Source organism: Archocentrus centrarchus, chromosome 1 (genome assembly GCF_007364275.1).
Source record: "Archocentrus centrarchus isolate MPI-CPG fArcCen1 chromosome 1, fArcCen1, whole genome shotgun sequence".
Lineage (NCBI taxonomy): Eukaryota > Metazoa > Chordata > Actinopteri > Cichliformes > Cichlidae > Archocentrus > Archocentrus centrarchus.
The window spans coordinates 23995167-24007107 of record NC_044346.1 but is presented as its reverse complement, the minus strand read 5'-3'; the positions used below and the strand labels follow the sequence as shown (position 1 = coordinate 24007107).

The 11941-nt window shown below is 40.1% G+C and overlaps 1 protein-coding gene across 2 annotated transcripts; it reads right to left on the bottom strand.

Moving 5' to 3' along the window:
- Positions 1–960: 960 nt before the first annotated feature.
- On the bottom strand, positions 961–7663 carry lyl1 (LYL1 basic helix-loop-helix family member). Of its 2 annotated transcripts, none has more exons than XM_030727309.1 (4): positions 7078–7663; positions 4324–5183; positions 2570–2667; positions 961–2213 (listed from the first exon to the last, which is right to left on the bottom strand). In XM_030727309.1, the coding sequence occupies exons 2-4, from the start codon at positions 5157–5159 to the stop codon at positions 1666–1668; spliced, it is 1482 nt and encodes a 493-aa protein (XP_030583169.1). In that variant the 5' UTR covers positions 5160–5183; positions 7078–7663; the 3' UTR covers positions 961–1665. The 2 variants fall into 2 exon arrangements, with proteins under 2 accessions (XP_030583169.1, XP_030583177.1); XM_030727317.1 differs by having other exon boundaries at positions 961–2210; positions 7078–7662.
- Positions 7664–11941: the final 4278 nt, after the last annotated feature.

Genomic DNA, 11941 nt, shown 5'->3' with positions numbered 1-11941 from the left:
TAAAGTCACACTGCCACCACCCCTCCTCCAGGAAACTCGTTAGCCATCAATGAGACAGCAGTAACTGTAAGCGTTTCCTGGCCAAATGATAGACACCCGCACCACTGCAGCAGCTGCAGCCCCCCACCCCCCACAACAACTTTTCACTTTCTTCCAGCATGCCGAACTCCATCTTGAACCGCATACCACATCCACCCTGACCTTCCGCAAACGCAACCACACACGAAGAGCTGTTGCGGTCACACAAATCTTTTTGTTGTTCTTTAACATAAACATGCATTAAAAAAACACACATTACAGACACGCACACACGTTACTATCTTCATATGAATTCTCAATTTTTGTTGTGTGCTTGTGATCACAAATTGTACCTATTGCAGATTACTGCATTTTTGTCAGACTGGTCAGTCATCTGTAAAGTGTCAACCTCTATAAAAAGTGTCATACAGTCTGCTGCTTGGGAAAAGCTCACCGCTTGATGGAATAAAGCTGAAATTTGTTTTTCAGCGCTGGACTGGCCACAGAAATGTCAGTGAAGCGTTGTTGGTGTCACGTCGTTTCACTATTTCTATTTTTTGCCTGGGGTTGTTTATGGCTTCCTTGTTAAAAACACTATTGTCAATCTGTCATTCTGGTGAACAGCACAAGCAAACATAGAGTAGACCCATGTAATGCATGGTGACAACTTTGTTTTGGTGAGTTATGGACACTTGCCTTATGTGCGTATTTTTTTTTTTTTTCTTTTCAAAATTACGTTAAAAGAGCTGAATTATCAAACATCATGAATCATCTTAATCTAGTAATTCAGCAGTTTGGTCACTGTGTTCATCTTACACTACTTACTGGTCACTTTGAGCATGCATAAGGGTTTCCTAAACTGAGAGCGGCAAAACATTTGAATGTGTTGAGAAATCATGCTGACAAAGAGCGGTCTTTTGAGCGCAGTAAGAGGATGTCAAATAAGGAACAGCGAACTAAAACACTTTATTTCTGTCTCTTACAAGTGTGTCACAATGTGAGGGTGGAACCATCAGCCCTGCTTCTCGGGCAATAAGAGCAGCGGAGACATTAAAAATGGCAACTTCAAATCACCACTGCAATGTATTTCTCTGCAGGCACTCTAATTTACCATAACTGTACTGAGGCAATGCTGATTATTTACATGTAAACTTCAGAGACCAACAAAATATTAGATTTGCTTCTTCTGAGAGATGTTACATTTTTATGGATGTGCTTAGAAGATCTTGGATTTCCCGGATTATGTTTATTGGCACATAGAAACATTTTGTAGCTGTGTAATCCTGAGACTTTCAATTCATTTGCATTTATATAGTGCCAAATCACAACAACAGTCACCTCAAGAGATCCATACTGTTTTAGTAGTGTCATGTTCATTGAAGAATCAGAGTGACCTTATTTGGGTATAAAGCTGCTCTGTTAAGTTTCATGTCTCAGCCCGCCTCAAAGCACAGTTTGGTATTTCACTAAAGCACAGAGCTTCACATTCAACATTGCTGGAAAAGACAAAGAGACTCTCAAACCTGAAAAATTCATCAAAATAAGCCCCATGTTCCTCATGCACACTATTCTGGAACTGATCAAACACTTGTGGTGTCTCTCGTTTGTGAGCCCGTTTAAACTCCCAGTGTTTGCTGCCTTTTGGTGTCACCGCTCATCATTCGATGCTGCCACCATCCCTATCTGATTCTTGACCTTTCCCAGAATGCCTTGGGTCACCAAAGAGGTCTTAACACCAAAGCTTTCCTCACTGTCCGTGTCTCCATAGCAACTGGATGTTGCTGGGGAATTAGCCAGGGCACTGACTGAGTCAGTTGAGTCTCTGTCTCTGTGGGCTGATGCCAAGGCAGGACGAGCTGACACAGGCACAGCAGAGTGGGATGGCGGCGGAGTGTCGCACTGGAAACGAGGGTTCAGTTTTTTGCCTGCCAAGCCAGTAGCCATTACCTCATCGTCCACATCATCCTCAGCTGAGTCCCTGCTCTTGTCCTGGGCCTGGTCATTGAGCAGTGTGACCAGGAAGTTGATGTACTTCACGGCCAGGCGGAGGATTTCGTTCTTGCTGAGTTTCTTGTCGGGCGGATGCGTGGGAATGAGCTTCCTCAGCTCGGAGAAGGCCCCGTTGACGTTCTGCTGTCTCCAGCGTTCACGGCTGTTGGTGAAGACGCGGCGGGCGAGTTTTTGAGGAGGGCCTGCTAGACACACAAACACAGAGTTGATCCATAAGATTTTAGCTAAGGGGCCTGGAGCTACTTTTCACTTCCAAAAACAAGTGGCATATGTTGTCAGGGGTGTGGGACAGGGCATAGAAAAGCACTGAGAAATGGATTAACAAATTGTGGAAGTAGCTTTTACTCACAGGATGTGCTGGCAATGAAAAAAAGTACATAATATTGTCACATACTTTTTAAATACCAGTACCAGTCCAAATGTTTGTCTGGTACTGTAGTTTCAATATATGCCTTCATCTCCAAAATGTGGACTGTGTGTTTGAAACATGCAGACCGTATTTATGGTTATAATAGTATAATGTGTTCACACAGAAACTCACATTCATTCATCTCCATCTCAAAGTGTGATGAGGGTCTCCTCTTGATGCGGTTGCTGCTGATGACACCAAAGGTTCCTCCTGAAGAACCCAGGTAAGAACTAGAAACACAATTGCAGAAAAATATGTGAACACGTTTTCAAAAAAGGAGCTGCATCTACATTTTAAAAGAAAAAAAAATGCTGGACATATACTAGGTTGTTTTTGGCATTTCTCCCTCCTTCCTTTAGTAGCTGTAAAGAGAGAAATCCTAAAGAGTGGCTAAAGAAAGCAGGAAGACAGTGGAAGCCATTAATGGAGGTGTGAATGTGAGTGGTGGCGTTGATTGAGTGTGCATGCAGAGTTTTAACCCAGTCTCATTAAGCTTGGTTACTAGCTGATTCTACTTCAGGGGGATGAAATAGATCAATGCTTCCCGCTACAAACAAACCAGAACAGAAGAGGGGAGAGAATCTTATTCCCAGACCTCCATGACAGATGGGGATGCCATAGATATATCTACTGTGCAAAAAAGTCCCACTTTTTACACTCTTCTGTGAAAAACTGTGTAGAAAATGCCGTTTGGAGTAGAGAATAGAGGAACAGTAGGGGGGCTTTGATAAAGACTGCAAATTAATGCCTTTCTTCACGAGAGTAAGAGAAGAGCTGCCAATTCCTTGGGCCCAAAAAAGAGCTTTAAGAGTTCTGTTTTGCTTTCTTTTGTCAGTTTAAGGATTAAATTTAGCTGTAATTAAAACTGGATGTATAGTTTAAAAAGTGGTGTATTCAGTTTCCTGTTGGCACTAGATATACACACACACACACACACACACACACACACACACACACACACACAAAAACAATCAGTGATTCAATTTGTGTTCGGTAACCAAAAGATCTGTGGGGTAAATTTAGCGTGAGAAATGTGAGGTTCCTTTATAACAGCACACATCCTGCTGTCATTTTCACATAACAGTGCAGCACAGCGGCTATTAATCACGATGGGAAGTCAAGAAATCCGAGCAGTTGAGGTTTTATCTGAAACTTGGCATTGTTGCCTGAAAAATGGCATCATCTTCGATAGTAAGATGTCAGGAAGCTCTATTATCGTAGGTTTTATCGTTTAGCTGTCCACATCTGTTTGCAGGTTTTTTTTTTTAGAAAGGAAGTGAATGAGTGTATGGTATTTTATTTTCCATAATGTTCCACTCAATGTTATAATAGTTTTCATAATTCAGGGGAACATTTTCATTTTCCCTCTTGAATTATTTGGCTGTGATGAAACATATTCATTCAATAAAATTATTTAATGCACTGCACATATAATTTGAACTGTACTGTCAGCTAATAAAGTTACCTGTTTAGGTCTCCAGATGTATTATTTTGAAACACATCAAAGTAGGGACTGCTTAATTACCTCCACCAATGGGTTTGTCATTGATTTGTCTGTTTCTGTGTCTGAATGTTTGGATTACTCCAGAAGTTGAAGGATTTTGTTTTTTAAGTTGAGTCTTCAACCAGCATGGTAGTGCTTAACCTTTGGAGCTGATGCAGGACTAGATCTGAAAGCAGGATTTTTTTGGAGAGGATTCTTTATAATTGTGGGGGCAAAATATCTTCACAAATAAATATTAAATTGAAATAAGAAAATTTGGGAGACATCGTCTAAATGTTCTTAAGAAAATATCACAGACTAATCTGCTTAGACTGCTCTTGTTTCAAGAGGATATAAGGAAATCATTCTGTGTTTAAATGAATTCAAATGAACCTAATCTCACCTGGTGAAGAAGGGGTGTCCAGGCAGGTACTGATGAGGCAATAGGGGCCCTGGAGAAGCAGCTGTGGAGCCTACAGGACCTCCAGTAGATCCAGAAACTCCAGGGCTGACCACAGGTAAACAGTTCAGCTGGCTGCGGCGAATATCTCCATGTGGCCCATGTAGGAGGTTGGGAATTGGGTGGAGGGCAGTCAGAGGGGTATTTGGAAGTGGCAGAGGGGGCTTGCTATGGCCAAGACTGATGACTGGAATGTGGGGAGGAAGAGGAGAGGATGATGAGGATGAAGGGAAGGGTGCTGTGGAGGTTGGAGGGGGAAGAGGGCACGGGGAAGTCTTGGCTGGTGCCGGGAGGAGCGGAGGTGGTGAAGAAAGAGTTGGGGACCCGTTGGTTGAAGCAGCGGGGGCAGTGGTGCTCTTTGGCCCCCCTAGTTTTTCCTCCTCCTCTTCTTCCTCTGTTTCCATGGAAATGGGCTCAGGTGCAGCAGTTGTATCTGCTTGGTGATTGGTTAACAACGTGTTTGGGGTGATGGGGGGCTGTGTTGAGCCAGGAGTAGGAACATCCGTGTGTCCCTTGTGCCCTGTCTTGTTAGGAGGATGTGGGCTGCCGATAGCATCCAACGATGCTGACTGCTGGCTGTACAGAGGGCTGCTATGCTCCATGGATGCACACGATGGTGAGGAGGCAGAGGACGAAGAAGAGGAGGAGGGGGTGCGAGGTATGTCGTGAGGTGAGGCAGGTGGGCCAGTGGAGTTCAGCTTCTCCATCATGGTGGTGAAATCTCGGAAGGAAACCCCCGTCACTGTGAAGGTGTTGCTCCTCTCAGCTGCCCAACGCATGTGCTGCAAGTCCGTGTCTCGTCCCTGTGGCGTTTTTAAATGAGAATCACTAATGTGTTCGTGTTCTAGCTCATGCAGCTACTCCTACAGGGCCCATAAACTTTCTCCTTGCCAAGTATGTGAGGGTTTTAACCCCTTGTTCCCTCTTCCTTTGTTGTACTTTACTGCATAGTTTTCAATATTTTTGCTTTCCTACCTCATACAGAGTATAGATTTCCATTTTACATAAAATCAACATAAAACACACAACATAAAATCAGTCAATCGTCCTTTTTTGTCATTATGCAAGTCTTTTAACATCAGTCCAGATTATATATTAGTTTATTTAGATTTTACAATTTTATTAATTGCTTCAAGAAGCTTTACAGTATGATGCTTTCTGTCCTTACACCCTTAGGAGTTTTTTGTACAGCCTTATTACTCATAATAACTCCTGCCTCTGGTGGCTGTTGTGCAACTCTGGCAGTGTGAAACAGAATATTGCATAATGTTCCAGTAAAACAGAGGTATTAATTTTTATGTTCAATTTAAGTTACACTCGAATGATTGAATTTGCAGTCTTGAATGAGGGGCTAATAGTGTGATTGAGTCTCTGGCTCTAGCATATAAAGGAGGTGGCTCTTGCAGTTTGATGTGAACTGGAAGTCTGTATTTTTCCTTATAGTACATCCCGAGTAGCAAATTCTTTTTTGGTTCTGAATGAGTCTCTTGTGGCTTCTCTTAATAAGTCTATGCGTCTATGTGTCTGTTTGCGTGTATTTTGAGGATATGAGTCAAAATCCTTTTACGGACCCCAAAAGTCCCAGATTGTTGGCAATTGGATTGATATCAAAGAGTCTGTTGAACAAAAGAAAGGGGAGAAAAATGCACTCAGGATGTATATTTGATGCATAGTTTGTAAAAGTTATAAGATCTGAATGTGTGCTTAAAGGTCAGTTTGCACACGTACACCAAAACAGTTTCTGCTTTAAGGAGGCTGGTGCATGGCTAAAATCTGGATTCAGTTTATGGAAAATGATGAATAATGAGTAAATTCACAGTTATACCAAATTACCACTGTTTTTTTTTTCTTGTTTTTTTTTTTCTTTGCATTGGAACGCTTACAGCTCATGATTTCTCTGGTTTTGCAATCGCAATTGTTCCTGTTTTCTTTTCTGGTGGTCATGACTTTATTTTGGACAGTTCCGTCTTTCGCAGTGATGTTTAGGAATGGCATTTGCAGCTAATTCTTTATTAATATCATTTTGCAACATAGTCCCAGCAGTGTGTTCAGCATTTAACGTATTTTTAAATAAGCAAGGCCCAGCAGTACATGATTACTTTTGATGCACACATTTTGAAGATTATTAATTTTGCAGTGAAAGCAAAAAAGCAATTCAATAAAAAAAAAAAAAAAAAAGAAGAAGTCTTGTTTTTTTTTGTTTGTTTTTTTAAATTATTGGCAATAATTTAAAACCATGACAAAAAAACGGACTCTATTAAAAGCTTTATTTTATTACACAAAAATTATATTTGTTCCAAATCTTTTTTCTGGTAAGTCCATTTGGCATTTTCTTGTATTACTCTCTAAGCCAAATAGACATTATATTATGTTTTTATTGTAAATAGATATTTGAGAGTAAAAATATTTTGCACTTTGATTAGGACAGAAATATTAAATCATATTTTTCTGCATGGCCATTTATTAACTTTCACTTTACTAATAAATTTCTTGCAATTAATAGAAATATATCCATTATTAGTACATGTTACTCAGTGCGCCTAGATATATAATGTATCAGACATATGATACATTTAACAGAGAGACACCATATTCTATACTACTATTAGTATTTAAATAAATAGTACTTGCTGCAAACCATTTGTGTATTGTGTAAACAATAAAACAGTAAAACAAGAAGTAATCTTTAATACTTACATGTACATTATGGCATCCACTGTAGCTCGTCTGTACGTTGCGCAAAATCCCTCAGAGTTCGAGTGATCTGTGAGCGCACATGTTGTATCTGCTCACTGTTTAATGTCCTCTCCCTCCTCCTTTAAGTCGCTCACACTCCACTGCAGCCTGTCAGCGTCTGTCTGTCAACTTATGAGGTCAGAATTGGAGCCACGCTGTCTGATAGCACTCCGCATATTCTTAAACATTTATAAATAATGATAAATATTTATAAAAAAAATAACAGTTACAAATAAACAAAGTCAGAGCAAGGCCAAATGACTGGAAAACGTAGATATATGTTTTTTTTGTTTGGAAGTTACTCCTTTGAACAAAGACACACTCAAAGCGTGGAGATGGAAGGTGTGGGTCTCCGCCATCCCCCCTGTCCATATGTCAGTCTCCTCATTCTCTCTCTCTCTCTCTCTCTTTCTTTCTCTATCTTTTCACTGTCCTGCCTATCCTTTCCCTCGCTCAGTCTCTTCGCCAAGAAGACACAATGCTCTCGCTTTTTGCCAGAGTTCTGGTACTGGCAAATGTGAGGTGGGAGAGAGAGTGAGAGAAGGGGGAGCGGGAGAGGAGGGGAGAGAGGGAACTGTGTTGCAAGGAGAGTTTTCCGCTCCCTGCTGGACAAGAGGATGTGCTAGTACAATATGGTGGCTGCTGATAAGAGCCTCAAAAGCTGCCTGTGGTCCGTAGATAAGGAACCTTCACCGCCCCTCTTCCTCCACCACCAATACCAACGCACACACACACACATGCGCGCGTGCGCGCGCTCGTGCATCAGCAGGTTCACGCCTACATGCATGCACACACACACATACAGGCTGCACCGGACTGGTCAGTCTCAGACTTTGAAGGGATCTGGATCATTTCCAAGAAAATATTTGCAGCTGCACTTATATAACAATATATTAAACAGACAATGTAGCTGCTGCTCATTCATGCACGTGCTTTAACAAACATGTCTATGTGCATTTACACACACATACATTGCATGCATACACAATGCCACAGATAGCACAGTCACTTGGGATATCTTTGTTTAAAATATCAGCCCTTAAACTTGTTCTCAAATTTTGATTAGCACCCCCCCCCCAAGGGATACAGTGCACAAACAGGTTTGCAAGTTCTGTTTACTAGGTTTATGTCACATCACATCACCGTGTCTGAAATTAAAAATAGAATAAGAGATGTTTATTTTAGCTTAAAATGACAAGTGTTTGTTGGTTTCAGCCTCTCAAATGTGAGGATTTGATCTTTCTCTTTGTCATATAGAAAGGTAATCTCTTAACAGTTGGTTGTATATACTCTGAATATGTCACGTTTAACAAATATGGCTTTTTATGATTCTCTAAATTCTCTAATAGATGACAAAATAATTGGCAGGGTGTTCAGTGCTGAAAATAATTGTTAGTCCCCACCCTAATCTTCACTGGTATATATGTTACCAATGCAAATTATTGGACTCAAGAGACTTTTGGTCACTGTTTTTTTTACCATGACATCAGAGCACACCTGTGCCGCTGATGACCAATACACAAGTCGTCATCACGGCAACTTTCCTCTCCAAGAGCTCCCAAACTTCCTTCCTCAATCTGTCTCTCACCCTTTCTCCTCTTTGCTTGTCCATTCCTGTAAAATTCTTCCCAAACTCTCGCCCTCTCCCTCTCTCTCTCCCAACCTCAGGGTCAGCACTTCTTTTACATTGCCTCAGTCACTTCCTTCTTAGACAGACTGAAACACAAACATTATAAAGGCTTTACAGTTACCTGACCTTCAAGGTCCTGGGAAGGAAAACAGTTTGCTGAACAATTGCTCAGCAAATCTGTCACCATCTTCATCATCATTATCATCATTTCATTTATTTATTTATTTTCACTGCAGTCGCCATCACTATGAACAACCGCTGCATCTGAATATGCCAAGCTAACAATAGTCCATGTAGAATCAGAGTGCAGACAGTGTCGTCTGGTCCTGGTCGTCACACTTTTTTGCTTCCACAGCTGCGGTTCCAGTTGATCACTCTCTGTGTGCTAGAATAACGTAGTGGCACCGTTGCGCCTGCAGATGCTGCATAAATTTGCGTGTAACATATAAAAAGCTACACGAGGGACAGACAGAAATCCTTTGGGATTAGCTTTTTCTGTGCTTTACAATATAGGTTCCTGTCACACTGCTGTATTATTACTAGTGTTTTGGTTCATTAAAGATGTTCATTTTCCACCTGCTCCATTTAGAGATTATTTTAAAAGATAGATACATCTTTACAAAGGCCAAAACAGTTAGTAAAGGTAGTTTGAGAAAAAGTTTGAAATTAAAGAAGTTAAAAGGTTAGAAATGGATCGATAATCATTATAGTTTTATATTCCACTTTTATTTCTGTTGCCATGTCTTTACATGGTACAGGTCTCGATTAAAAACACTTTACATACAAATCAGAGAAATTTGTACACAATTGTAATAATGTCAAAAATATCATCTTAGGTGATTATAGTCGTATATTTTTCACAGGTGCCTGTAACATTTTTGTATATTGCTTTTCTGGCAACTTCACAGTGTCTTCAACTGATAAAGAAAAAAATCAGACTCGGCTTTTTGTGTGCTAAAAAATGGCAAAAATAAACCAAAGTGAACCTTGGCTCCGATGAGTTTGAGAATGCAGCTTTAGCTGCTTCCTAATAGCTCTGACTTTGAAAGGAGCCATATGGTGCCATAGTTTGCCCAAGTCTTTGTTGAAAAATCTGATGAAACATTATGAGCCAGTCAACAACAAATCACTTTACAGTTTGGATTTCCCCTTCTTCAGGTGAAACCCTTCTCAGAGAGGCAGTTTTCTCGGGACCAGACTGTCTTATTTAAGGCCCCATGTGAACACTCAAACTGTAAATGGGGAATAATAATAGAAACAAACGATAACAGACAGCTTCCGCTTTTCCCTTGAGTGAGGAAGAAATCAAGAGATGATTGTTTTAATCTCAGTGCGGTGCTGTTACACCCTCCTCCTGGCTACCTTAAAATACCCCGCTCAATAAAAAGGCCATCAATAGGGGAGCCTTTGTACGTGTATGTGTGTGCGCGCGCATGTACCTGCATAAATATTGATCTCGTCTGGGTCAGGAGTGGAAAATAAAACATTTAAAAATTAAAAACTTTGCCTCCTTTAGAAAATACAGTTAAATTATTACTGATATGACAGGCCTGATCAGCAGCATTCAAAACTGCCAAAAATGCAGATAACTTATACTATATCTAGTATATGTTTATATATAGTGTTAGTACCAGGTTGGAAACTTTCTTGGTGCCACGTGATAGGCTGATTAGATATTTGTGTCAATGTTCAGTTGAACAGGTGTACCTTATAAAGTGGCCAGTTAGTGTATGAGCATGTTTGGAATAAACTGTCCATTCTTTAAAACTGACAAACAAGCAAGATCATTTCTTTTTTTTTTTTACCCCTCCTCATTAGGCCTTCATCAGTCCCAAGAAAAAGATGAAAATATACCAGAAAACAGAAAAAAGCTCAAAGCTATTGTAACTCATTAATGCCGTTTAAGAAGCTCATATCCTAGTTTGCCTGGTACAATGCTTCACTGACTAACCCTGCAGGGAGTCTCCCTAGAACTGATATTCCCTCATTAGACACAGATTAATTTTACTGTGCATTTTCATGGTGTAAAATGTTCAGCGCCAGCAGCTCTTGTCACTATGAAGTTACCTCTAGCAACTAACTGAATATTATTCCCTAATTTTATGCCTTTAAACACATCATTGCTATTATTAATTTGACTTATTAATGTTTAAAAATATGTAGAAATGTAACCTACAATTACTTAACATTTGCTCACAGTGATCAAGCCACTCATCCTGCAAGAACATGGAACCTCCCAAGAGTGGTCAGGTTCATATATATATATATATATATATATATATATATATATATATATATATATATATATATATATATTTAAATATATATATATATATATTTAAATATATATATAAATTTTTTTTTTTTTTTTTTTTTTTTCCCCCACATTATTGCAATAAGCTTAGAGTCTGCACATGAACGAAAAAACACTTACACACTCCCCAAAGTGGGCTCCATGGCCACATTTCCTCAGCGTCATGTAAACACTATTGTGTGCCCAGTGATAGGGATCACTGGAACCTAATTGTTTGAGGCAATATTCGCAGTGCATTTCATGGAGAAAGTGACAAACAATGCTGTGAGCGCTGGCCGGGACAAACGCCTCTCTTCTCCTCCTGCTCTGCGACAGATGTCGACTGTGTTTATTTTTCCTGATTGTCCTGGAGACTGGCCATCCAGCCACAGGACACACCAAGGAGGGTTTTAGTTTAGGTGGATATATTCAGGACAAAGCCCGAGGATGGGGTTACACTGCCAGCCTTGAATCCGATCTCTTCCACCCACATTAACATGGTGCACACCTGATCAGCAGCATCAGGATTCAGCAGGAGTTTGACTAAAATGGAAAGATCGATGCCTCAATGCTGTAAACACGAGCAAACATTAGTAAATGAGACGCTTAAAGATGAAACAATAAAACAAAGATGAAACAATAGAATTATTTTCTTCTGATACGTAGTGAAAAAAGTGCTTAATGTATGTCTTCAAGGTTGAGAGATGGATATTTTTTGCAAGTTGAGAAAAAAAAAAAGCAGTGAAAGCATCATTTCACCAATTAATTACTCAGATATTACACTAGAATATGAAGAATATCAATAGAGATTGTTTTATTGTCACCTAGGCTGCCTTGGACCAATATTGTAATTCTTTCTCCCCAGTCTTACACAAAATCACAGTCTGTGAACCCCTCCTATA